The 26,215-nt window shown below is 41.8% G+C and overlaps 1 protein-coding gene across 1 annotated transcript; it reads left to right on the top strand.

Moving 5' to 3' along the window:
- The first annotated feature begins 594 nt into the window (after window positions 1-594).
- Window positions 595-26,215, top strand: rabep1 (rabaptin, RAB GTPase binding effector protein 1). The gene is made up of 18 exons (XM_080014024.1): window positions 595-679; window positions 7,065-7,193; window positions 7,545-7,748; window positions 7,859-8,019; window positions 8,137-8,256; window positions 8,976-9,111; window positions 9,756-9,934; window positions 11,830-11,940; window positions 12,397-12,849; window positions 14,474-14,578; window positions 15,044-15,160; window positions 18,155-18,253; window positions 18,458-18,598; window positions 19,015-19,204; window positions 22,404-22,459; window positions 22,748-22,846; window positions 23,012-23,128; window positions 24,226-26,215. Exons 1-18 carry the CDS (start codon window positions 634-636, stop codon window positions 24,325-24,327), a joined length of 2,565 nt encoding a protein of 854 aa, XP_079870150.1. The 5' UTR covers window positions 595-633; the 3' UTR covers window positions 24,328-26,215.

The raw sequence follows: 26,215 nt of genomic DNA, 5'->3' as shown, positions 1-26,215 counted from the left end.
ATCGTGTCTGCCTCTGTTATGAGCTCATTTCCTCAGAAAACAGAAGGCACTTTGGGCTGACCGTCATCCCCTCCCTTTGCTATGCTCCGTTGACTTCATTCAGGGTGTGTGTGTGTGTGTGTGTGTGTGTGTGTGTGTGTGCGCGCGCGCGCGCGTGTGTGCGTGCATGCGTGTGTGTGTGTGCGTGCGTGCGTGTGTCTGTGTGCGTGGGTGTGTGCGTGTGCCTGCGCGCGCGTGTGTGTGTGTGTGTGTGTGTCTGACTACGAAAGTATCTTAGAGTAAAACTGGGGAAGACTGTATGCATGCTGTACAGTATGCATGGTTGATGTTGGAGGATTATCAATTATTTTAAATTTTCTGTTTAAGACAAGATAACCCTCGGGAGCCTGTCAAAGCCTTGCTGTCAAAACGTCGGACCTTTCTGTCGCGCTGTCCCGTCTGGGTTTTATGCGTTCGGCTCCTAAGACTTTTACTTTGAAGACCGGAAAGCCAAGCTGCCCCGCTGCTAGCTTGACGCCAGTTGTGATGTTAGCCTGTTTTCTTGGACGCTCCTAGCTCGTCCCCGCCCCCCTCTCCTCCCCCCCCCCCCCCCTCCTCCGGTTATCGCCACCGCCGACGACCACTCGAGGAACCATGGCCGAGCAGGTCTCGGGATCTCCCCGGTCGTCCCAACGTGACGGTAAATTATCGCTTGGCCGGGGGAAGCGGAGGCCGGCGGCCTCCGCGTCCGCCGCGACTTATCTGAAGCTAGCATCACCGGGCGACGTGTCACACTGCCTGTCAGCCGCGATGCTTCCGCGCTACTTGGGGGATTTATTCAATAACGTGTATGGTTTGTGTGGCAGCCACGCAGATGTTGGTGATTTCTGCTAAATTTCTGTTTGGCACTCGCGGTGTCGTCTCGTGGTGTTCGCAAGATGTTCGCTTGTTTTGGCATTAGCACTCGCCCTGCTAGCTACGCGATGACGTTAGCCCAGGCAGTGTGTAGTCCAAATAAACTGGTGTCATCACGGGCCGCCTGACGTTAATGTCATTTACAGCCTCGGATCCCAGTGTCGAAACCTTTTTTGGAAGCCGGTCGATGTGTCCCAACGTCCACGGCCTTGCAGCTCTCCCAAGTGTCACCTCACAGGGTGATTTTCCCACAGGCTGATGGGAAAGAAATGGCACTGGCGCTAGTATTGTGAGCTACTCAAATGGATGCCCGGCCAAAAACCCCGATAAGTTGTGACCTAATCGACCCTAACCCAAAGGACATTGTGGGACCGCATAATATAAGAACCTAACTCTAACTAAAACCTTTCTGGGCTATGTCCTTATATTATGAGGTCCTTATACGGACCTTATCAGTCGTAACCCTTAAGGACCCTATAGTTCCTTTATAAGAACCTCACCTTGAACTGAAGTTATTTTCTGCTACCTTCTCATAATACACGGACATAACCCGGACAAAAATCATTTTCTGAGGGTTAGGTCCATATATTATGAGGTCCCAGTATGGACCCAATCATTCCTAACACTAACCCAAAGGACCTTATAGTTCCTTCATAAGGACCTAGCCCTAAGAAAAAAATCGGTATAGGTTCTCATACGCATCTAATGGGCCTAATAATCCCTAAAATGCGGTGTCTGCAAATTGTAATTAGTAAGAGGAATTGCAAGACCACAGTTTATTATGGTTCTATACTTGGGGCTTAATGCTAGTAATCGGCTATGTGTTCCTCATTTGTGGATTCATGTATTCCTGTTCCTGACGAGGAGTCATTTATCATCCAACATCTACTGAAGAGGATGGATTGTGCATAAGTTAAGCTGCTTAGCCAGATTGGATGTATTGAAGCGTGTGGCAAGACAAACTTCGAAGCATTGTTTACAAATTGGCGTCGTTTCAGAGGCTTGTCTTTTTCGCTGTCTTGTACTGTAGCTAAAGTGTGGCAGTATTTCCCTTTGGCTGTGTTCATTAATAAGTTGTGAACTAGTTGGCCGGCTCTGCTTGAAATCCTCAGTGTCACGATTATTTGTATTATTTTTTTTGCTCACCAATGCAGATCGTCCTATTTATGTTGTGAAATATCAGGGTTCATCCGTCCCTGGTCCCTATCGTGTTGGGCGAAGTTGACTTGGTTCACTAAAGGGCCAACAAAGAATACTGTAGCCTGAAAAGACCACTAAAGACACCAGTCGAATGGGAACCACGTCTGCAACACGGCTGCTTTTATGGTGTTTGTATCAGCAGAGTTGTTTCTGTGTAAATGTTGCCAACAACGCTCAGAGGAATTTCCACTGCAAGACAGGAATTGCAGCCACACGCAGAGAAGATGCAATTGTATTGTTTATGTGCTGCTGTAATTGCAATTAATAAAAATTTTATAATAAAAATCTGGGAGGTTAATTGTGGTTATGTTAAAAGGATTGTGGGAAAATTGTATACACCTTTCATGCCAATTTTCACGGCACAATATAAGGCAATATGCTCTGGAACTGCGGGGGTTTCTTTGTATGCAATCTACTTAGAAAGTTGTACTACAGACTAAAATATCTATGTAGGATAGGCCTATAACTACATGAAATACAGACCAAGGGGAGCCATTTATTTGGTATAGAATGTCAAAATTGTACATTTAAACTTGTGACAATGGGCCTCACTCACAAACCGCGGACCAGGTGCAGGGGTGGTGTAAGGAGGGGGCTGAGGGTGCCTGAGCACCTGCCCCTTTGCCCCCATGATGGCCTTTTTATCAGACGTGGGGTTTTTCTTGTCTTTTTTTTTTTTTGTCTTTTTCTTTAAGTGTAAATGGGCATCGAGGTAGCGTATTTTCTGGGTAGGATATGCATATTCATGAGGAATGTGTCACCCCCCCCCACCGTGATAATCCACAGAGTGCATTGCGCGCTGCAGCCTACAATACAGTCAACCTAACGTGGACACACACATACATAGAAAGAAACACACAGTTCTTATTTCACAGTTTGTGCATTATTAGTCATCAGAGACAAAAATGCATGTGCACAAGCACTGAAAAGGGAGTTTTGCATAATAGCTCCCCTCTAAATCAACTCTGTTGTATGTGCAGTTGGTTCATTTAACACATGTAGGCTATAGGATTCGTTCTAAACTCCAAGCAAGTGTGACAATGGCTTATTTAATGATATGGATATTTTGAGGACAAAATAATAATCGGGGATCTATAGATTATTCTCTTGCAAAACCTATAATTTTATGCTACAGTAAAGTGAACCTTTGTTGCACTATGCAGTTTCAGCATTCTCACATTTCGCTGTGGGTTGGTGGGTGGGTGAGTATGGTAATGGCTATGGTTATGAGGGCAGGATCATTTGTAATCCTTGGCTACTTGACCTTTGCTTTGCCCTTTGTGTTTTGTAAGATTATTCTTTGTGTGGCTTTTTTGTTTTGTTTAGTTTTTCTCTTCTGAATTACATAAATCCGCAATAAATGTCTGGCACATGCAGTTTTATATGCATTTTTGTTGCATAATGTAGTTCAAAGGTACAAAAAAACACAGCTGAAATCAAGACATAAGATAGAGTTGTAGCTTAATCTAAGTGAAGATAAGTTTTTGATAAGGTATCTGTATTGAGCGTTCTTCGAAGGTATTGTAATGTAATGATATTTCTTCGACTGTGTGTCTCCTAATTTCACAAGTTAAAGTCAGTTTAGTATATTATCTTTCCAGGCTAAATTGAGCTGAAGTTGCGTGGTTTGGAATGCGGAGTTTGACTGCTGAAATACAAAGCTTAGTGGTAAAAAAATAAAAAATAGTCGCCTAACAAATGCACTTGTCTACAGCAAGATTTATTTATTTCTAATTGTAAATGTGATGATAAAACTTCATGTTAATACAAATTCGTAGCTTTCCACTGGTAGAAGGGACCATAAAAGCATAGGTTTCTGTTTTGGCTTCTGATACTGTTCTCATGTAAGAAAATTCTGAAAAATTGGAATTTTGTTCCTCTTTTATGTTTGTAACTGAAAATAATAAATGTAGTGTCTTCAAAATCAGCGATTTACTATTAGGGTGACTTAAAATTTCAGTATTCATAACGTTCTATATCGGCAAGTAACCGTGAGTCGGGTCAAGTTTATTTATATAACCCTTAATCACAATACAGTCTCAAAGGACTTCACAAACCCACATTTTAAAGAGAAATCATGGTGTCCCCTAGTCTGACCTTATCCGGGCAAGGAAAAACTCCCAGAAGACCCTTTGGGGGTGAAAAAAGGAGGAAACCTTGAGAAGATGCCCCAGAAGGAGGGATCCCCCTTTCAGGATGACCGGTCTGCAGTAGAGGCCGAGTGGGCAACAACTATAATAATATGACAAATCATAGGATATTGTACTTCTGAACTATGAAATTTCAAAGCTAGACAATATGAGAGAGAATTTGCTGGTGCAGAGCGCCGCAGGTAGACGCCTCCAGTGGAGTGGTCATCAGGCACCATCCAGGTAGCTTGCAGCAGCCTGACACCCCCCCCCCCCCCCCCCCCGCCCGCCCCACCTCTCTCTCAGAGCAAAAAGGTGGGTAGAACACAGTGGGTTAATATCCAGACTTCATGTATCAATGCTAAGGGGTGAAGGCATGGTGTGAAGCAAGCTAACAGGACGGGTGTGGTTAACCAAATGCAAGTCTGTAAAAATGAATCTCAAATGTTAAACATTCCTTTAAACATTCCTACAGAAACAGCAGCTCTGATTTCTGCAGGTAGGGCATTCCACAGTACTTGGGTCCAGAGTGAGAATGCTTTGGAACCTGCAGACTTCTTTTTTGCTCTCGGAATCGTGAAAAGACCAGTGTGTTGTGAGCATTAGGTTTGAGATGGTACATAAGGTACCACTTAGTCAGTGAGATAGGAAGGTGCTAGGCCATGTAGTATTTTACAGTTAAGTAGCAAAACCTTAAACTCACATCTGAGGTAAACCTGGAGCCACTGCAAGGTAACCAGTATTGGGGTAAAATGGTCAAACTTTCTAGTCCTGTTCAAGATTCTTGCCACACCGTTTTTACTAACTGGAGGCTTTTTATACTAGACATAGGAAGGCCAGAGAGCAACACATTACAATAATCTAAGTGGGATGTTACAAATGCATGGACTACAGTCTCCGCGTCACTCATGCATCGAATGGGTCGTATGTTAGCAATATTGCAAAGATGAAAAAATGTAGTTCTGGTAATGTCCTTAATATGCTGTTGAAAAGAGAGAGTGGGGTCAAATATAACTCCTAGCATTTTTGCTGAGTTACTTTGGGTAATAGTACAGCTATCAAAGTTCAGAGTGGCATACTTAAACAGGAGCCTGTGTCTGGCAGAACCAATAACCAGCATCTCCGTTTTCTCATAGTTGAGAAGCAAGAAATTACAAGACATCCACCGTTTCATTTCAAAGACACACCTCTCGGGTACGACAATTGTGCGGCTAAGTTAGTTCTCAGGGCATAGTTGGGTGTCATCAGCATAACGATGAAAGCTAATGCCATATTTGCGTGTGATATCTCCAAGTGGCAACATATAGATGCTAATCAACAAAGGACCAAGTAATAATCCCTGTGGGACCCCACAAGTAACATTACAATACTCATAGGTCACATTGCCATGAATTACATGGTGTGTCCTCTCTGAAAGATAAGATCTAAACTAGCAAAGTCCCAAAACTCTAATTGCAATGCACAAAAGTGCCAAACCTCGAATGCCAATGCATAACCTACTGCGATTTAGCACTAGGTCATGATCAACCGTATCAAAGGCAGCGCTGAGGTCAAGTAATAGTACTACTCACTAATTAATCAGTAGTCATTAACCACTTTTGTGAGGGCCGTCACAGTGGAGTGGAGCTCTCTGAATCTGGACTGAAATAATTCAAATAGATCACTGGAGGACATATGATCGGTAATCTGTTGTGCTATTATTTTTTTAAGCATTTTGGAGATTAAAGAGAAATTTGAGATTGGCCTATAGTCGCTAAGACTCTAAGGGTCGAGGTTTTATTAATTAATTAATTAATTCACTTACTTATTTATTTATTTATTTATTTATTTATTTATAAGTAAGGATCTCATCATGGCTGTCTTTAAACCCAAAGGTACCGTGCCAGAGGAGAGAGATGAGTTAATAATGTTAAGAATAGAGGGTCCTAGAATTGGGAAAAACAGCTCTTTAACGAGTTTTCTAGGGAGTGGGTCCAGTAAGCACGTTGTCTGTTTGGCTGCACTTGCCAACTGTGATGAGCTTCAAGATGTACTGCATCAAGGTGTGAGAGGTTTTCTATACAATCTGCCTTAGTGCCTGTTTCCGTCTCACTACTGGCAGGATTCGATTGGGGTTGAATGCCTTTAATCTCTTCTCTAATAAGGTAATTTTTCTGAGGAAAGTATTCCATGAAGTCAGGAGCTGTTGTTGGGTTGTGAGTGAGTGCTGGTACCTGCTCCAAATGATAAAAAGGTTATCTGTGCATTCCTTCGTTAAAGGCGTAATTGAATCAAACTGTTGGATATATACTGTATATGAAAATAAAACTGCATTCTGTTTCCACAAATGAGAGATCACAATATGAGGGAGTTCCTTTTCATAACTCTCTCTTTATGAAGAGGCTTAGACCTGAAGCAAAATAAAGTCCAATTTATTTTAATTATTTTTGTGCTAATAAACCCTATTGATATTGAAAGGCTTGCCCTGCCTCATTTCCGTCTCAACTTTAATTCTTAGGAAAAAACAGCCCCTTTTCACTTGGATAACAAACTACTTTGCTGACTAAAAATAAATAGAATGTTGTTGGTGTTCAGGTTGTGAACTATGAATTTAAATGATCCATACATGTAAATCTAACACTCTTCGTAAGGATTTGCCTTTAATGACCTCAACAAGAATGTACTGTACTCTCTTTTGTTGTTGGATATTAACTCTCTCTCACACACACACACACACACACACACACACACACACACACACACACACACACACACACACACACGTCTATAAGGTGAATGAAGATTTTGGGGTTAGTGAACAAACTCATACCAAAGCCTGCTCTGTCCCCTTGTGTGACCCAGGGCGGCTCCAGCAGCGGGTGGAGGCCCTGGAGCAGGAGAGGGCTGAGTTCATCAAACTCAAGCAGCAGCTGGAGGCAGAGTTCAACCAGAAACGGGCCAAGTTCAAAGAGCTCTTCATGTCAAAGGAGGGTGAGTGCTCTGCAGTCTAGAACCTGTTTACACACACATCTGATATTAAGAATTTCTTGTTCTGGTTCCTGGTCAAAATATGCAGGACAAAATAATGTCATTGTATATAAAACGACTGTCCATACACACAGGGGGGAAATAAATGAACTTCTTTAAACCATTTAACAAAGGCATGATGGCCAGGTCTATTTCAATGAAAAGCACTTAAGTGCTTTTCATTGTCAGGGTACTATGACCAAGCAAGCATGGTGTACTGCAGCTTTGTCTGTCCTGTGGTGTTTCTTCTGCCATTTATTGGATTCCTCTTGCCCCACCCCCTTATCCATTTCTCCGCCGTCTGTCTCTCTCCAGAGGAGCTGAAGAGGCAGGCGACCTCCCTGGAGGGGGCCGAGGCAGAGCTGTGCGCGGTTCAGGCGCAGCTGGCCCAGGTGCAGGCCGATATGGAGAACATCAAGGCTGTGGCCACCATATCGGAGAGCACTAAGCAAGAGGCCATTGACCAGGTCCGCAGCCAATGGCAGGAGGAGGTGGCCTCGCTGCAGGCTATCATGAAAGGTCCGCTCCAGCACGACCAATTACAGTTATGCTCTGTTTTTGTTTTTGAAAATGTCGTGAAGAACCTGTTGTCAATGAATCCCCTCACTCCACTTTGCCAAACACTTCAGACACCGTGTGCGAGTACGAGGTGCAGTTCCACCAGCGTCTGGACCAGGAGCGTGCCCAGTGGAACCAGTACCGCGAGGCGATGGAGCGGGAGATGGGGGAGCTGAGGCGCTGCCTTGATGAGGGCCAGGAGGAGGAGAACCTGGAGGACGAGATGAAGAAAGTAGGCCACCTTTTCCACTGCCTACTAGTGGTGCTAAGATTAAAATATAGACCTGAAGCATGGCCAAGTATTAAAAAATCTTTAATGAAACAAATCGTTTTTTAAATTTTTATAAAGGCCCAGGAGGACGCAGAGAAGCTGCGGTCTGTGGTGATGCCCATGGAGAAGGAGATCGCTGCCCTGAAAGCTAGGCTTATCACCTCAGAGGACAGAGTGAAGGAGCTTGAGGCCTCCAAGGTGCATAAAAAAATTATGACAATAATAAAACAAAAGATGAAGCTCAACCACTAACTGAATTGAGTTGACACAGTTTGTTTCACTTGTAACTGGCTGTTCTAGTTGTATTTCACTGGATAATAATTACGATATATCGATATCATCTCAATATATATATTGTGATATGAGACCATATATAGTCTGGGATTGTAATGTCATGATATAGTTAAATGTTGTCTTCAAGACAAAATTTCAGTAAAATATTGCAGTTCTCTGAACTTCATAGACTGTGCTAATCACCGCCTCTACCTGCTGGGTTATAATATCCACATATTTCTTGTATCTTATGAAAACACCAGTAGTCTTCCCAAAGTATCACCAAATTATCTATATCTGTCAAAAATATCGCGCTATTTGATGTTGTCCTACACTTAATTGCATTCTGGAATATGTTTACAGCCACAGCATTTCATGCCCCTAGATTCTTTAACAAATCTGAATTTGTAGTGTAATACAATAGATGCACGACAATGTCTGACAATAGTCTACTTTATTGTTGCCACTGCAGCATATGTAGCGGATGCGTAAGGTGTCGTAAGGGCACTGTCACGCAAAAGTTGACATCATTGCCTTCCCATTTATTACATCCCCAAGCCAGATTAAAGTTCTTGTGCAAAAAATCCGGAATCTTGTGCAATGTTTTGCACATTTGCGCATTGTTGGTTGGTTGGTTTTAACAGGTAAAGGAGCTCAACCACGTTCTGGAAGCCGAGAAGTCTTGTCGCACGGACCTGGAGATGTATGTCGCCGTGCTCAACACTCAGAAGTCTGTCCTGCAAGAAGATGCTGAGAAACTCCGCAAAGAGCTCCATGAGGGTATCGCCGATCTCTTCATTTTCAACCCATTTATCTTTATATAGTTAATACAGGTTTTTAAAAATGCACATTCTTGCAAAGAGAAAAGGTTCTTCCAACCCGCAATTTCTTCTGGATAACAGTGCAAAAGATGTAATTAAAATCTATGAATCTCTTTATTTTTATATATATATATATATATATATATATATATATATATATATATATATATATATATATAATATATATATATATATGAGATCTATTTTCATATGTGGATTTCACTGGGATTCAGATTTTTCAAACTGTATTATCGATTTGTGAAAATAACAAGAAATGGTTTTCGAAGGAATGTGGCTCCGTCTCGGGCTAATATTGTGATCCAGACATTTTTGCTCCATCATATTCAGATCTGTTTTGTCTGACGAGTTCTTCTAATGTAAATTGTTGTGGCTGCACTAAATAAGGAACTATGTGTTCAGCTTCTCACGGACACCTAAATAACAATAAAAGTCCTGTGATTGAATTTCATTAGCCAAAATATCACTTAATACAGCTTTAACTCAGTGGACCGGTTAGTGTCCTTTCAACCATCATAACTGACTCGCTCTCTCTCTTTTTTTCGCTGTCTTTTCTCGTTTCTTTTTGCTCGGGTGGCTGGTCAGTATGTCACAAGCTGGAGCTGGAGCGCCAGCAGCACAACCAGCTCAAGCACACGTGGCAGCGGGCCAACGACCAATTCCTGGAGTCCCAGCGCCTGCTGATGCGAGACATGCAGCGGATAGAGAGCGTGCTCTCCTCGGAGCAACTCCGTCAGGTGGAGGAGATCAAGAAAAAAGACCAGGTACACAAATATTCATATTTATTCACGTGTATTTACTGAAGTACACCCAACAAAGCAGAATTGCCTGACAGACAAATGGCAAATGGATATTTTTGGGGGTTGGCGGCATGGGGCTGAATCATACATGTCTGTAGACAACTTGCTGTTGTGTACACACTGCAGGCCTGCAACACTTCTCAGCGAACACGCTGACGTTCACAAAAAGGTTGGCCTGGGCCTCGGGTTGCTTCCGTCTAATGTGATGTTTAGTGTCCAAAAGTGACAGCCAACCAACATTTGAAACTGGTGGTGTAACGGAACATGGATGATCTGTGATGCAGATCATCCCCCCCCCCCCCCATGGTTCGAAATACATCTGAACCGAAGATGCAAAATGGAACTGTCATAGTGAAATACAGTTTTACTGCCGCTGTCACTTTTAAAGTAATAATTCTCTTAATCTTGATGCAGAGTGTCAGTGAAAAGAAGATAGACAAAACAGATGTGCGCTGTGTTTTACTCTGAAGCGCAATGACTGGTTTACGGTACGCTGTGCTGTGTTGCTGCTACGTTATGACATGTCGGGAATGAGCTGTGGATACAGTCAATGCCCCCGCTATGCGTCTGTCAGTCCGCCGCATTGGAGTGATCAAGATCGCTCGTAAACAAATACCAGCGTATTGAGAGATGCAGACTTCTCTACAAAATAGACTGTAACTCGCTTACGTCTGAACTGATTTTCATGAAATTTGGTGTGCTATAAACGTGAAAATGTAACATGAAACTGGTTACTTATTAGAATTAAATCCAGTTACTTGGGTCGGATCTACTCGTTTGTTTTCATTCATTGCCATGTTTAAAGGAGGAAGGTATCATAAGTGCCTCATATTGCACTTTCATTTAACAACTGAGTATTGAATATTTTGTATATTATTTTATGTATTTTTAGGTTTTACTTAAACATTTGGATGTCTTGAATGTTGTTTTCATTTAGGACCAAAAGTTCCTTACTGTCAGTGTTTTACTGAATAAATCAAAAGCAAATTCATATTTGCCCGGCTTTTTTTATTTTTTATATTTTATTTTTATTTTTTTATCTCTTGGCTAATCTGAAAAATGATCCGATTCGTGATTCAAAACCGTGATACGAACCGTGAGTTTTGTGATCCTTTGCACCCCTATTTGAAAGTCCTGTGTGCCGGTCGCAGAGCAAAACAAAATGTTTCTCTGAAACCCACAGGAAGGCAGTCATTCAAGAGAAAAGTGTGCAGAGTGCAATTGCACTTTTACACCATTGTCATTAAACTCGGTCCAGTGTCCACAAATAATTTATTTTTACGGGACAAATTTGAACCTTATCCGTCACCTTTAAATAACAATCTGTTATAATCACAGATATGATGTACACCTAGGTTACAGCGCTTTTTTAACCAGGCTAAAAAATGGTAATTACCAACAACATCAAACATCAAGGAAGTGATGTAGTGCCATAAAGCATAACACACCTTTACCACGGTTTCGTACCTGAACACCAAATTTACATCATGTAAGAAGAGGCATTTTGGGGGGTGGGTAGGAATGAAAGAGTTGCCATTCTACATATTACAAGTTATTGTAGCATCAAAATGATACTGACGCTGTTATTTTAAGGTAAAGTTGCATAGTGTTACTCAATCCAAGATGTTCATTCATAATGTAAAGAGCCATTAAGTTTTCAACCCGCATTTCACAATAAACAAAATAAATTGCGCTCTGAAGCCTCCATTTATTAGTAAACAACCAAGTGTGTGGGTGCAATTCCCCTAAGGAGTGGGGGAATGGTACTGAGGAGCATTATTTATTTATTTATTTATTTATTTATATTCATTTATTTATATTCATTTATTTATTTATTTATTCTTCTTCCTCTGTCCCAGGAGGAGGATGAGAAAGAGCGTCTGAGCCAGGTGCAGGACTTCCAAGACGAAGAGGGTGGAGACAACACAGAACCCTTGGACGACTTATTCTTAGGGCTGAGTGTGGAAGAGGTATGAGGATGGTGTCATTTCATTAGCCCCCACCCCCCCCCCCCGCCGGAGGGAACAAAGGCTTCTGTGGGCTGGTGTCATATCATATATCCATCTTTCATCCGGGATCTTTTCAAAATGCAGGCAACTTGAAACCTTAACCTTTGTTCTGTTGTATTACACATTGTGAGTTTCAAAAATGAATTGTTTCAGGGTTTCGGGCAAACCACCCAAAGAACAATGGGCCTTATCTCTAAACCTTTAGCAGAGCAAATTTGTGCATTTTTTCACTGCCATTTCTCCAGTGGCGCTGATATTACAGCTTGAATCAGAAAGCCACCCAAGAAATATTTGATGGGAAGTTTTAGGACGTTTACTCTTGGCATGTACCTTATTCTTTCGTTTCGCCTTTTCTTTGTTGGTTTCAATGCTCTCTCTCTCTGTCTCTCTCTCTCTCTCTCTCTCTCTCTCTCTCAGCCACACACCAATCACAGTGGCCAAGGATCCATGCACTCTTTAGACACAGAGGTGGTGGCCGGAGTCCTGTCGGACCCCTACAGGGACAGCCTGCGACGGGTGCAGTCAACGGACAGCTTGGGCTCCTCTCCGGGCGCCCAGCTGGGCCTGGGCGGCCACAAGGCCAAGTCAGCCAGCCACCTGGACGAGTCAGACTTCGGGCCCCTGGTTGGAGCAGACTGTGGGGCTGGGGAGGGCTTCAGCGACACTGCTTCGGTCAGCTCCATCAAGCTGACGGCCAGCCACTTCCTGCTGACCAAAGACCAGGAGAAGGCCATCAAGGCCATGACGCCTGAACAGGAGGAGACGGCCTCGCTGCTGTCCAGCATCTCCCAAGCCCCCGACACCGCCTACCTGCCACCCTCGGGTTACCGGCTGGTTAGCGATAGCGAGTGGAACCTGCTTCAGCAAGAGGTGGAGCCCGATGGCATTTTTTTTTCCAAGGAATTCCAGCCACAATATATTTAGAAAATGTGTCATTATTTTATCTTTTTTTCCCGGGTCAGGTTAGGAATCAAATACTGTTAGCACTCCAAAGATGTCAAGTTAACCAAATTGATTATTTGTGAATATTCTCAAGAGAAGGGAAAACTTACAATAAGGATATAAGTTATGAGTAATGATGGAGAGTAAAAAAAAAAAGGAAAGATTTGCATTTATTGGTTAAAATTTGGAGCGTTTTTTTTGTAATTGAAACACACCAACATTTTATTTGTTTTAATTACATTTACTGTACTGTGCCCTTGGTGCAGTGAATGGAAACACTTTGAATAAGTAACAGGCTTGAAGAATTTCACCCTCTTCACCGCTTGCATAATTGGCAAACCAAGTCCAGTGAAATAAACTGGCATGGCTAAGTCCAAATTTCTGTTTGTTAAAAGAAAATTTATGATTTATGGCTTCTTAACTAGCAATTTGGCCAGCTAGTTGAGCAGCGCCATAATACTAAATGGAAATTTGGGATGCAAAGTTATCGAACCGTTCAGTATCGAACTGTTCAATACGCACCCATGAACCACGTCTTAGCCGCTGCGTGGAGTCCGCATTTCTGTATTTATTTGGGCGAAAGGTCAATTTGTTTTTTTTCATCTGAGAAAGCAGCCTTTTCAATGGAAACACAAGATAAAACTACATAGAAATGTTTCTGTAAAGAGTGCCATCAATTAAGGTGTCCAGTCAGAAAAGAACCCCCTGCGATGGCTGGGTCCCTAAGAGAGAGTCAAGGAGAAAGTGTCCCCATTACGCACGCTTTCGTTCAATACCCTTCCATACACAGTTGTTGCGTTCCATAAGGAGACGTAAAATAACATAAAAACACACTGTTTGGGCGCGCTGATCGCAGGCACCCCATCACTGGCGAGCACAACGTCAGTGCTGTCAGAGAGGGAGCCACCCAATCGCTCCCTCTCCTCGCCCCCCTCGGTATGGCGCCCAAGGCCTGTCTCACCTAATGGGAGAGCCGGCCCTGCTAGTTATTTTTGGCAGACTACTATGAGATTTTATTTTGTTTTTCTTTTCACTTTCTCATTTCTTTTTCAATTAATGTTCTTAAATATACAGATACTGTACTGTTACGGTGGCCCCAAAACAGTGTTACATATCAAACCGTGGGCACACAGTACCGTTGCACCCCAAGTGGAAATATAAAAGGAATTAACTTAAACCATGTGAACATACTGTATATACAGAAATATCAGTAAATGAATACAGAACATGTTCAATTTGAAGTTATTGTTTTTTCTATTTGTTATATATTCACTATATTTATTTTCACATTTATTTGTGAATTTGTGCCTTCATTCATTTATCTTAATTTATTTTCATGTGTTTTTCTTTATTCTTTGTAAGAGACACCCTTGACAGGAAGTATATCAAAATACATTTTAAGGCAGAAGGTCTTCTGACCTCTGAAATATACAGTGATATTGAATCGCGCATGGTGGGAAAAAAAAAATATACCTACAAAGGGTTTTTTGCTGGTTACAGGGAAAGTGATAACAGGAAGTAGAGAAGGATAATTTTGGCCGTCTGTCTCCAGGTGAAGAACGCTGGCAGGAAGCTGGGCCGCCGCTGTGACATGTGCTCCAACTACGAGAAGCAGCTGCAAGTCATCCAGGGCCAGGAGGCCGAGACCAGAGATCAGGTGATATTTCCGTTCGGCGTAGGTGACTAGCCGTATAATACCTGGAGCTCCATCTATGAATTGAGACGGCGTACGGTGCCTTTACCCATTGGTTGCTTTGGTGTAGAAACCAGCGTGTCGGCCTCTTCGTATCCTACACACCCTCACTGTCAATTTAGATACAAACCATGTCGAGTGAGCTGAAGAGAGGGGGTAGAACGCTCCATGTCTTCTAAGTTGTCTGTTGTTAGTTTAGACCAGTGGTTCTCAACAACTCCCACGGAGTGTTCAAGAGGTTCCATACTGCACCGTTTAGAGAATGTACAATAATTACAAAAAATCATATCAAATGGTGTCAGTGGCCGAATGCGTCATCAGACTTACTGTTCTAGACCTATTCTAGATCAGTTGGGGAGGAGGAGCTGACGGAAGTGTGTGTGTGTGTGTGTGTGTGTGTGTGTGTGTGTGTGTGTGTGTGTGTGGCAGGTGAAGAAACTTCAGGTGATGCTCCGCCAGGCAAACGACCAGCTTGAGAGAACGATGGCCGAGAAACAGGAGCTGGAGGACTCTGTGAAGCTGGTCAACGAGGAAAGTGCCGCCAAGGTTCGGATGCCAAAAACAGTTCCCCACCCCACAAACTGTCGTTGAGGTCTATAGGTATTGAAGGTTTTTGTCTAAAAGCAGAATTAGCACAGAAAGCACTTTTAGCAGTCAATGAATCATTCTCCTTCAGATCCACCATGACTTTCTCATAATTCCTATCAGTTGAGGTAGTGGTGTGCACAGTGTTGTGGTTAAAACTGAGAATTATTGTGAACTGGATCTCTGCGTTAATTAGAAAGTCAGCAACAGCAGATTCACAAAGTTCCCGAAAAATTCACTCGTTTTTAAAAGGACAGGTTTGCCATTTTTCAATCCAGGCCTTAATAAAACGTTGGTTCCCATCATTTATAACTGCTCATGACAAAACCCTCTGAACCCTTCTTTACCATTGAGGAGCCGCTCTGCTGCAGTTTCTCACTGTCCAACAGAGTGAATGTTTAAATTTAAAAATAAGTGTGTAATGTGCATCTCCTTTGCACCTCCTTTGCATCTCCTTTTCCTTAAAAAAAACAACAAACAAAAAAAAACAGGAAGCTCACGATGTTGTGAGACAGTGGTTATGTTTTACATGTAACTACAGAATCGAGAAGTTATTAGTTAGTTAGTCAACTAACTGTGTTAATTGCAAAAGGTACTTTTAAATATAGTGTGATAGTGCTGTCATTTAAAACCTGTCAATAGGACACGTGTGACTATAATGTGAGTTTTCCGTTTTCAAAAAGTAGATGCATATATATACAGTGGGGCAAAAAAGTATTTAGTCAGCCACCAATTGTGCAAGTTCTCCCACTTAAAAATGAGAGAGGCCTGTTATTTTCATCATAGGTATACCTCAACTATGAGAGACAAAATGAGAAGAAAAAAAATCCAGAAAATCACATTGTCTGATTTTTAAAGAATTTATTTGTAAATTATGGTGGAAAATAAGTATTTGGTCAATAACAAAAGTTCATCTCAATACTCTGTTATATACCCGTTGTTTGCAATGACAGAGGTCAAACGTTTTCTGTAAGTCTACACAAGGTTTTCACACACTGTTGCTGGTATTTTGGCCCATTCCTCCATGCAGATCTCCTCTAGAGCAGGGATGTTTTGGGGCTGTCGCTAGGCAACACAGACTTTCAACTCCCTCCAAAGATTTTCTATGGGGTTGAGATCTGGAGACTGGCTCGGCCACTCCAGGACCTTGAAATGCTTCTTACGAAGCCACTCCTTCGTTGCCCGGGCGGTGTGTTTGGGATCATTGTCATGCTGAAAGACCCAGCCACGTTTCATCTTCAATGCCCTTGCTGATGGAAGGAGGTTTTCACTCAAAATCTCACGATACATGGCCCTATTCATTCTCTCCTTTACACGGATCAGTCGTCCTGGTCCCTTTGCAGAAAAACAGCCCCAAAGCATGACGTTTCCACCCCTATGCTTCACAGTAGGTATGGTGTTCTTTGGATGCAACTCAGCTTTCTTTCTCCTCCAAACACGACAAGTTCAGTTTTTACCAAAAAGTTCAATTTTGGTTTCATCTGACCATATGACATTCTCCCAATCCTCTTCTGGATCATCCAAATGCTCTCTAGCAAACTTCAGACGGGCCTGGACATGTACTGGCTTGAGCAGGGGGACACGTCTGGCACTGCAGGATTTGAGTCCCTGGCGGTGTAGTGTGTTACTGATGGTAGCCTTTGTTACTTTGGTCCCAGCTCTCTGCAGGTCATTCACTAGATCCCCCCGTGTGGTTCTGGGATGTTTGCTCACGGTTCTTGTGATCATTTTGACCCCACGGGGTGAGATCTTGCGTGGAGCCCCAGATCGAGGGAGATTATCAGTGGTCTTGTATGTCTTCCATTTTCTAATAATTGCTCCCACAGTTGATTTCTTCACAACAAGCTGCTTACCTATTGCAGATTCAGTCTTCCCAGCCTGGTGCAGGTCTACAATTATGTTTCTGGTGTCCTTTGACAGCTCTTTGGTCTTGGCCATAGTGGAGTTTGGCGTGTGACTGTTTGAGGTTGTGGACAGGTGTCTTTTATACTGATAACGAGTTCAAACAGGTGCCATTTGTATAGGTAACGAGTGGAGGACAGAGGAGCCTCTTAAAGAAAAAGTTACAGGTCTGTGAAAGCCAGAAATCTTGCTTGTTTGTAGGTGACCAAATACTTATTTTACTGAGGAATTTACCAATTCATTAAAAATCCTACAATGTGATTTCCTGGATTCTTTCCCCCCATTCTGTCTCTCATAGTCGAAGTGTACCTATGATCAAAATGACAGGCCTCTCTCATCTTTTTAAGTGGGAAAACTTGCACAATTGGTGGCTGACTAAATACTTTTTTGCCCCACTGTATATATATTTTTTTACATTTGCCCCGTTTGAGTGCGTTTATGCACAGAGAGAAACTTCAGCAGGTTGTACTTTGAGCAGCAGTAAATGAACCAAAGTTTTATAAGGCTTGGTTATCCTTAAAGCTAACGCTTAAAAATACACCACACATTTAATTGGTCAATAATAAACAGTCAATTCAAGAGAAGCCGCAGAGTAGTTGGAGCATGACGGAACATTTACATGTTTTTTTTTGCATTTCCTCTCTTTTACCCAGACTGTTCCGTCGCCGCAATTAGCCGGTTTTACTTAATGCCTTGCGTCGTGCAGGGACAGTAGGACAAACGTATAAGTCATGATGTTTGTTGCAGAGTTGTAAAATGAAAGCGAGCGATTTGAGAGACCTGTGTGGCCGTTTGATTACCTCATGTCAAGTGACTTATGGTGTGCTTGCAGCATTCTAAATAATTTTGAGATATTTATATTGTGTGCCAAAGTTTTAGCATACAAAAAACGCATGTAGTGCACCTCATTTTAAATTATTTATTTGCACACTCCATAGAGTAAGTAATTGGTCCTTGGGTACTTACTAAGGGCTGGCTCCATGTTTCACTGTTGGTGTATTATTATTTTTTATTGATCTAAATAGAGCGTGGTTTCTGTCTTTGCCGTTCAAGGTGTCTGCTCTAGTGCAGCGGGTCCAGGAGTCGGAAGCGCTCCTCGGCACACTTCAGCAGGCGTTTAGCCACACTAAGAGGAACGTACAGGAACAGATGGTAAGTGGCGCACCCCCCAGAGGCCCACACCCCCACAAACAGGATGCTGTTGTACGCTTCTTCCTTTGTGACTCACCCTCCAAAGAGGCCACTCATTCCACAAGTGACCCGATTTATTTTTATTTATTTTCCATCCATGAGTTACTTAAAAAGTGTGTGCGTGCGTGCGTGTGTGTGCGTGCGTGCGTGCGTGCGTGCGTGTAGGCAGTGCTGTTGCAGTCCAGGGAGCGGGTGGCAGACGAGCTGAGCCGACTGCAGCGGGACAACGACAGTCTGCAGGGAAAACACCGGCTGCACACAGAGCTGCAGCAGCAAGAGGACTTCAGGATGCCCGTCACTGTGCAAGTATGATGCCACACTGCACCGGCTGATTTCAACTAGTATACCCATCAGAACAGGGAATGGGACTGTCTTCTCATCTATGGCATCATTTATTTATTTACCCCAAAGATCTGTGATCAACTTGGCTCAAAACTAAGCCGAGGCAAATCCGAGAGTGCAACCCTAGAGTACAATGTCAAACTGGAAATCAGTGTGGAAAACAGCGTCTGATTGTCAACTCAAATAAAACTTACTGAGAAAGCAGCATGTGGATGGAAAGTTTTTCTTCTGTACTTTTCCATAATATACAAACCCCAAATCCATTATCAATCATTTCACTGCGTGGAGGAGAAAAAAAAACAAAAAAAACCCCCACGATAAACAATTGAAAGATTCTTCAATCGTGTCCGTTTTTTGACCCCGTTCGGCAAACTATACAGGAGCTCCAACCTCTGGTTCTGCGGCTGCGAGAGGACACGGTGGCAGCCCGCACGGCCGCCGACCACCTGGAGGAGAAACTGAAGGCGGAGATCCTGTTCCTGAAGGAGCAGATCCAGGCCGAGCAGTGCCTGAAGGAGAACCTGGAGGAGACGCTCCAGCTGGAGATAGAGAGCTGCAAGGAGGAGATTGGTGAGTCCCCCACATTGATCGGGCTGTTTATTTACTTATTTTTGTTTCCCAGTCATTCATGTCCTATCATCGTCCTTGTTAGGGAAAGACTATAAAAGTGTGTTCTAGGACAGTATACTGTGTCGTCGCACACTAGTGTGCCATGAGAGCTTGCTAGGTGTGGAACGGAGAAATTTTTAATTAGAACTGGCGGAATGCAAAGTGTAAATCAGTCACATTCAATATGAATTACGGTCCATCATCCATCATTTGGTCCTCCAGTAATTATTTTCAGTTTGTGAGTCTATTGACAGTGACTCCGGAGTCATTTCATAAATTTTTTTTTCACTCCAAATGATAGTCATGTCATAAAAGTCTATGACTATTATTAAGTCTATGACTATTAGTAGGCCAGAATAATAAGCAAAGTTATACATGTTTTTGACGTTTTTAGTGAAATAAAATTAATAAATATTAGTGGGGTGCCGTGGGATTATTTCATTGTTAAAAGTAAAAGAAAAGTAGTAATCGTGTCATCTATGATGTTAATAGAGGGGGGTGTGCGTGTGCGCGTGTGCGTGTGCGTGTGCGTGTGTGTGTTCATTCTTTGGAGATTTTTATTGGACTTTAATATTTGTAACCCACAGATAACAATCTACAAATATGCTAACTGCATCAGATCTGCAGAACAAATCCACAAATGTGAGATGCAGTTACTAGCTATACCAGCAGGTGGTGATGCATGCACACACACACACACACACACACACACACACACACACACACACACACACACACACACACACACACACACACACACACACACACACACACACACACACACACACACACATAGTTGACTCTTCCTCAGCTTTGCCTGAGCAAAAAATATAATACACTTTAGTGTACTTAAAAGTGTAAAAAAAACAGCAATAAATGCATTTAAAGCACATAATTACTTTTTGTATTACATTTAAATATGAAAAAATGTGTAATCACTTTTGTGTTTTAATGTACTGTCTTGAAGAGTAATAGTATTTAAATACTCTTATAATAAGTACATTAATATGCATTACCTTTATACTTTAATGTATTCATTAAAGAGTGTATTACTTTTTAATACCAAAAAAGTGTACAAGGGCAATACCATTACGTATACTTTAATGGCTACAGTATAAGGAAACTGGAATTCAGTTTTCTGAAGTGGGCTTTATGGAATTCATGTGAAAATGTAAATAAATACAACATTAGTGCACTTTGAATTTATTGTGATACACTATTAAATGCACTGTATAAATGAACTTAATGTAAATTCTAATCATTAGTATTTATTTGCACTCATAAAAAATAATTCAATATGCAGTAGGCTAGTATTTGAGTTGCAATTTAATGTGTTCATTACAACTGTATTTTATGTTAAATACCAAAAGGTGCATTTGTTTTAAGAATGCTTAAATCATTTTACATCAAACTATGTTGTAAGTTAATATACTTAATTTATACTTAATAGACTATATACTTTTACAAAGCTTTCTTGAAAAACTTTACAACAGGAAAGTGTAACATATATTAAATATAAATAAATGTATACTCTACAACTTAAGTAGAAGTTTATGATAATTTTGATTATCATTTGTTCATACAAGACTACTAAAAGTTGTGTGTGTGTGTGTGTGTGTGTGTGTGTGTGTGTGTGTGTGTGTGTGTGTGTGTGTGTGTGTGTGTGTGTGTGTGTGTGTGTGTGTGTGTGTGTGTGTGTGTGTGTGTGTGTGTGAGATCACCACCTGCTGATGTAGCTAGTAACTGCACCTTACATTTTTGGATTTGTTCTGCAGATCTGCTGAGGTACAAATTGGACAAAATTCTACAAATAAATAAGAGGCAAGTCAAAAATGTCACGTGACCCACAAACTGACAGTTAGCCATCAACAATTGTGCAAAACCTGTTGGACATTTACAAATGGATCCACAAATGCGTAAATATGACTTTACATGTATTTGTTGTGGTAAAACTATTTACATTTGTAAAATTATAACATTTTATGTAAAATTAACATATGTGTTTACAGAGTAAGTTATGCATATTTGCAAACTGCTCTGTATTTTTGTGGATATGACTTTACAACCAAAACATAATACATGTTTGTGGATAGTTAGATATTTGTGATCATGGTACACATTTGTTGATTGTCTTCTGTGGGTTACAAATATTCAGTCCAATAAGAAATCTCCATAAAATTAAGCTCATTGAAATTCTGTACCACACCTTCCAAATGAGGAAAAGAAAAAAAAATAATAATAATGAGAAAAAAAACACAAATTTCCCTCTAACATCGTAGATAAGACGATTATACTTTGAGGAAATTATGTTTCCTGTTGGGACCTGGCAATAATATCTACTTTTCTTTTACTTTTTACAATGAAATAATCCCACGGCACCCGACTAATATTTATTAATTTTATTTCACTAAAAACATCAAAAACATGTATAACTGTGCTTATTATTCTGGCCTACTAATAGTCAGAGATGCAAGACTTGCATCACAGACTATTATGACATAACTGCATCATTTAAAGTGAACAAATTGTTGAAATGACTCGGGAGTCACTGTCAATCGACTCACAACCTGAAAATAATTACTGGAGGACTAAATGAAGGATGAGCACTTGGCGTAAATAGACTTTTAACTGTCTAGCTGTATGTGTACATTATAATAGTGTCCAACTACTAATTTAATAGTATTTAACAAAAAAATTGGACCTGGAGGGTTGCTTAAAGATTAGACTTAATCCGCAGTTGCTGGTGTTTCATATTGATAGAAGATTTATTTGGCAGGCAGCTGTGTGTGTATGTGGGATCAGACGCTCTAACCTTAACCAGTTAAGCTGAAGCTAAACGTTGTCACGGATGTAGAGACTTCTCCATGTTGCATCTTTGTATTTTTTTAACAGCTTCATGTGTCAAGTCTAACAGCTTTTTAATGTTACAGAATAGTTTTCTTCATGCCTCATTCAAACTCAACACACACACACACACACACACACACACACACAGACGTGTACACGTTAGGACTTTTAACTAAAGTACTTTGTCTCACCTGAATTATACCACCCGCACACACAAGCACAAATTGCGCATTTATATGCCAGAAAAGCTTCGCTGAGCTTTGACATTCTGACCAAATTGTGTAAACAATCCCATAATCTCACCATTCTTCAGCGTCCTGTTCCAGTTTGAAGGCTGAGTTGGAGCGCGTAAAGGCACAAAAGGAGCAGGTAAGAGCATTGTTTACTTTGTAGTGTGTAATGCGGCTTTCACCCAGATACCATTCACAACAAACAATCAAAAGTGGGGGACAAGCTTTATTTCTACGTGAACAGTAACTGCAGTTAAAAGAAAAGGAAAAAAAGCACATTTTGGAAATGGCGTGAGTAAAATCACAAAAATGAGTAAAAGTAAAGAACTTCCTTTGAAAATATACACAAGGAAAATCCACTTCCATTTTTTTTTATTCATTCCATTTTTGTCATTTCCACATCTGTGCCGGCGTCTGCCGCCTGCAGCTGCAGCACAGCCTGGCGGAGAGGAGTGAGACCTTGGAGAGCGTGCAGGGCCTTCATGCTGTGCTGGAGCAGCAACTCAAGGAGCTTGGAGAAACAAAGGTTTGACTCGTTGGAACACTGACTCCAAACGCACACATTTGGTGCTAGCTCTGATGTGTGTGTGTGTGTGTGTGTGTGTGTGTGTGTGTGTGTGTGTGTGTGTGTGTGTGTGTGTGTGTGTGTGTGTGTGTGTGTGTGTGTGTGTGTGTGTGTGTGTTGCTCCAGAGCTCGCTGGAAAGCCAGGCTCTGGATGAGAGGGACAAGGCCCAGCGGCTGCAGACGGAGCTGGACGTCAGCGAGCAGGTGCAGAAGGACTTTGTCAAGCTGTCTCAGACGCTACAGGTAAACGATCAGACCGCCGTGACAACGTTTCCCGACTACCCGGTGTTTCTGTCGGGTTAAGTTGCGAGTTAAGTAGGTCTAACTGATGAGTTGAGACGACGACAGAAGTACGTTTGTGACGAATAACTGATTTTAGCACCAAAAGTCAAACATTTGAAGCCCTTTTTCAACTTGGGTATGATTATCCTCGCTTCCACTCAACTTGGAATAAATGTCTTTACACTCGTTCTGCCTCTTTGTGATTGGGCAACTACATCCTTTTGGCGGCAAGTCCATTGGCGGCAAGTCCTCCACCTCAAAACTTTAGTTTGTCGCTTCATTTACCATCACTCTTTACTATTGAAACTATCTAGTGGTCGAGTGTTTATGGTTATTTTGTTTATCATGGGTTGCCATGGCATTTTTATTGTGGGCTTAGCTACCAACGTTTTCCGCTTAAATTTTGGGGAAAGCAGGAAGTGAAAATTGGCTGGAACTGGCCCCTAGAGAGAAACTTGCAGGTTGCACCACCAGTGATATAATGTGTGGGGAAATATGTTGCAATTCAATTTTAAAATGATTTTAAAAGAAGAAAAAGAGAGGAGACGGAGCGATCTTTAAAAAAAAACAAAAAACGTTTTATTTTCCATTATTAAAGCTAGAGTATAGCTGTGAAGCTGACTGACTACCACCCTGCTACTCTGCTGTGGCAGTCAGTGAGACTGTTTGCCTTGTGTGACGTCAGCGGCTGAGATGTACAAAAACGAAGACGTTCTGACACACAGTTTTCCCAAGGAAAATCGTTCCCTTGCTGCCTGTGAAGTTTTTTTGTTTTTTTTTTGCTTGTTTTGTTTTTTTCAAACCATCTTCTCCATAAGCCCAAAATTGTAAATTAATTCAAAGATTTAACCTGATAGTTGCTCTGTAAAAGCTGAACAGGGTAACTTGGGCACATTGGAAGTCCCAACGTTTGAGAGATGCAACGGTCAATCTGTTTGCTTCTCGCAATTACTTTCAAAGCTGATATTTTGGACAAATCTATCGAACAATCCGTCTTAAGAGTCCAAACAATCTATTTAAGATGAACTAACTAACTGAAACAAATCTTTTGGCCTCAGGTGCAGCTGGAGAGGATACGGCAGGCGGACTCCTTAGAGCGCATTAAAACCATCCTCAACGACACCAACCTGACCGACATCAACCAGCTCCCGGAGACATGACGCCGTTGGCTGAAAAAACTGCGCCGCACGACTCCGCCCTTCCTCCCCATCCCCTCCCCTTCCCAACCTCGCGTGTCACTGACCCAATAACATTAGGCCTTTTTCGAGCCCCTCCTACCAGTAACGACCTAGAAGTGTGTGTGGAGAGGTGCCGGGGGGATGGGGGGGGAAGAGGCGGGACCCGAGCAGGAAACAGCTCAGAGACTGTTGGACACTCGTTTCGATGGAGGAACGGAGAATAAAACGCTAATAACGGTGTAAATAAACGACTGTCTGTGTCTGTCCTGTTTCTACTGTAGGTGCATACGACTGTGCGTATAAGCGCCACCGAAACAACAAAAACAGGAGTCTGTCGTCCTCAAAAGCACTTTTCATCTGAAACTCTTCAACCTGTTTTTTTTTTATTTTTTTTTTGTTTGTTTGGTTTTTTTCCCCCCCTTCCGCCCAGATAGAAACAAGCGGATGCAAAGCTAATAATTCTGACGTTTTTTTTCCCCCTCTTCAGGCGGTTGATAATCGCAATAATAATTATACCTCCCACCCTCTATGTATCTTTTCACACAAGAAAACGTCACGTGACGGCCCACACCCCGGGAAGTTTTGACAAAAGGTCCTGTTGAGTAACGTCGGCACGTTACTCAACAGGACAAACGGGATTAATTATCTTCCTTGTCTTCTCCTTTTTGGCCTGGTTTGTCCTTCTTTTCTCGAGTCATAGCTTCCTGTTTGAAAGTTTCGAGTCATGTCATGTCGGGTCACCCCAATACCACACTAGGCATGCTTTAAAAAAAAAAAAAAAAAAAAGTTTGAAGTACGACTCGTATTTAAAAATACAGTACTGCGATTTAGCCACATTAGAATTTAGGGATAAATTCCTACTTTAACCTGGCATATTAACGAAGACCTTCAATCTTCAGCTCTGAGAGGTACTTGTGGCGTCACAGGTTTTGGGTTCAAATGACCGCAGCTGACTCCAGAGCTGCAGCACTAAGTTGTTGGTTTAGGAGCTCTTTGAGGGTACTTTTGAGGACTAACTCAATGGCACTAGGGCAGTAGTTGCCAAGGCATGGAAACCCCACCACCCCTCCAATGTTTTTCGATAAATAGGAAATGCAGAAGCACATATTCAGAACATATCTGTGGCCTAATAGGGTGATGGAATATGCTCGCTGTAATCACTTGACAAAAAAATAAGGTTACGGTGACCACTAGTACTTTTTTTTTTTTTCTTTCTGATCTGCTATCAGGTTTCTGGTGGACAACTGGATTTTGAAACCCTGCAAATTTTTTAAACAATGTTTATTTTGTAGAATCTTTTAAACATTTCACACTTAAAAGGTATTCGTACCTTAAAGCGCTAAATTCAAGTCAAGTTTGTTGACTAAATCACATCTCTCTAGGTTGAAAGTGTGTGGGTAACGCTCTGTGTGGTTGGCTACACTGCAGCGCTTCTGTTTGGTTTTGGAAAATATTAAGCATGACTCATAATGTCCATCTACTGTGAACCATAAAAAAACTTTGTTCAGTCAAGAGCTCTTCAGCATTGTTATTTTTTTATTTTTGGGTAGAATAATATATTTTCAGTTCTATATAAGTCAATCACTGATCCCTAGAACTGCATGTATTACACTTGCATATGTCCTTTCAAGTTTTGTGTTGATGTTTATCATAGGACAGCTGATAAGTTGGTGAGTGAGTTTGGCCAAGCCAGTTCTGAGAGAAAAAATGTATGTCCTGAATTGAATTGTACGCTTAGGGTCTGGTTGGATGTTCCATGTGCCCCTTCAATGACTAATCATATGATGTACTGAATAGTTTATTGCTTAACTCTCACCCCCCCCCCCCCCCTATAGAAATCCTTAAACACTTCATAAACACTCACAAACTC

Source organism: Zeus faber, assembly GCF_960531495.2.
Source record: "Zeus faber genome assembly, chromosome: 14".
NCBI lineage: Eukaryota > Metazoa > Chordata > Actinopteri > Zeiformes > Zeidae > Zeus > Zeus faber.
This window is presented reverse-complemented; position numbering and strand designations above follow the sequence as displayed.

Coding starts and splice junctions, on each gene's coding strand:
- rabep1 (XM_080014024.1), top strand. CDS start 634: ATGGCCGAGCAGGTCTCGGGATCTCCCCGGTCGTCCCAACGTGACG. Junction 8,020..8,136: donor TGGAGGACGAGATGAAGAAA/GTAGGCCACCTT, acceptor ATTTTTATAAAG/GCCCAGGAGGACGCAGAGAA. Junction 22,460..22,747: donor TAAAGGCACAAAAGGAGCAG/GTAAGAGCATTG, acceptor TGCCGCCTGCAG/CTGCAGCACAGCCTGGCGGA.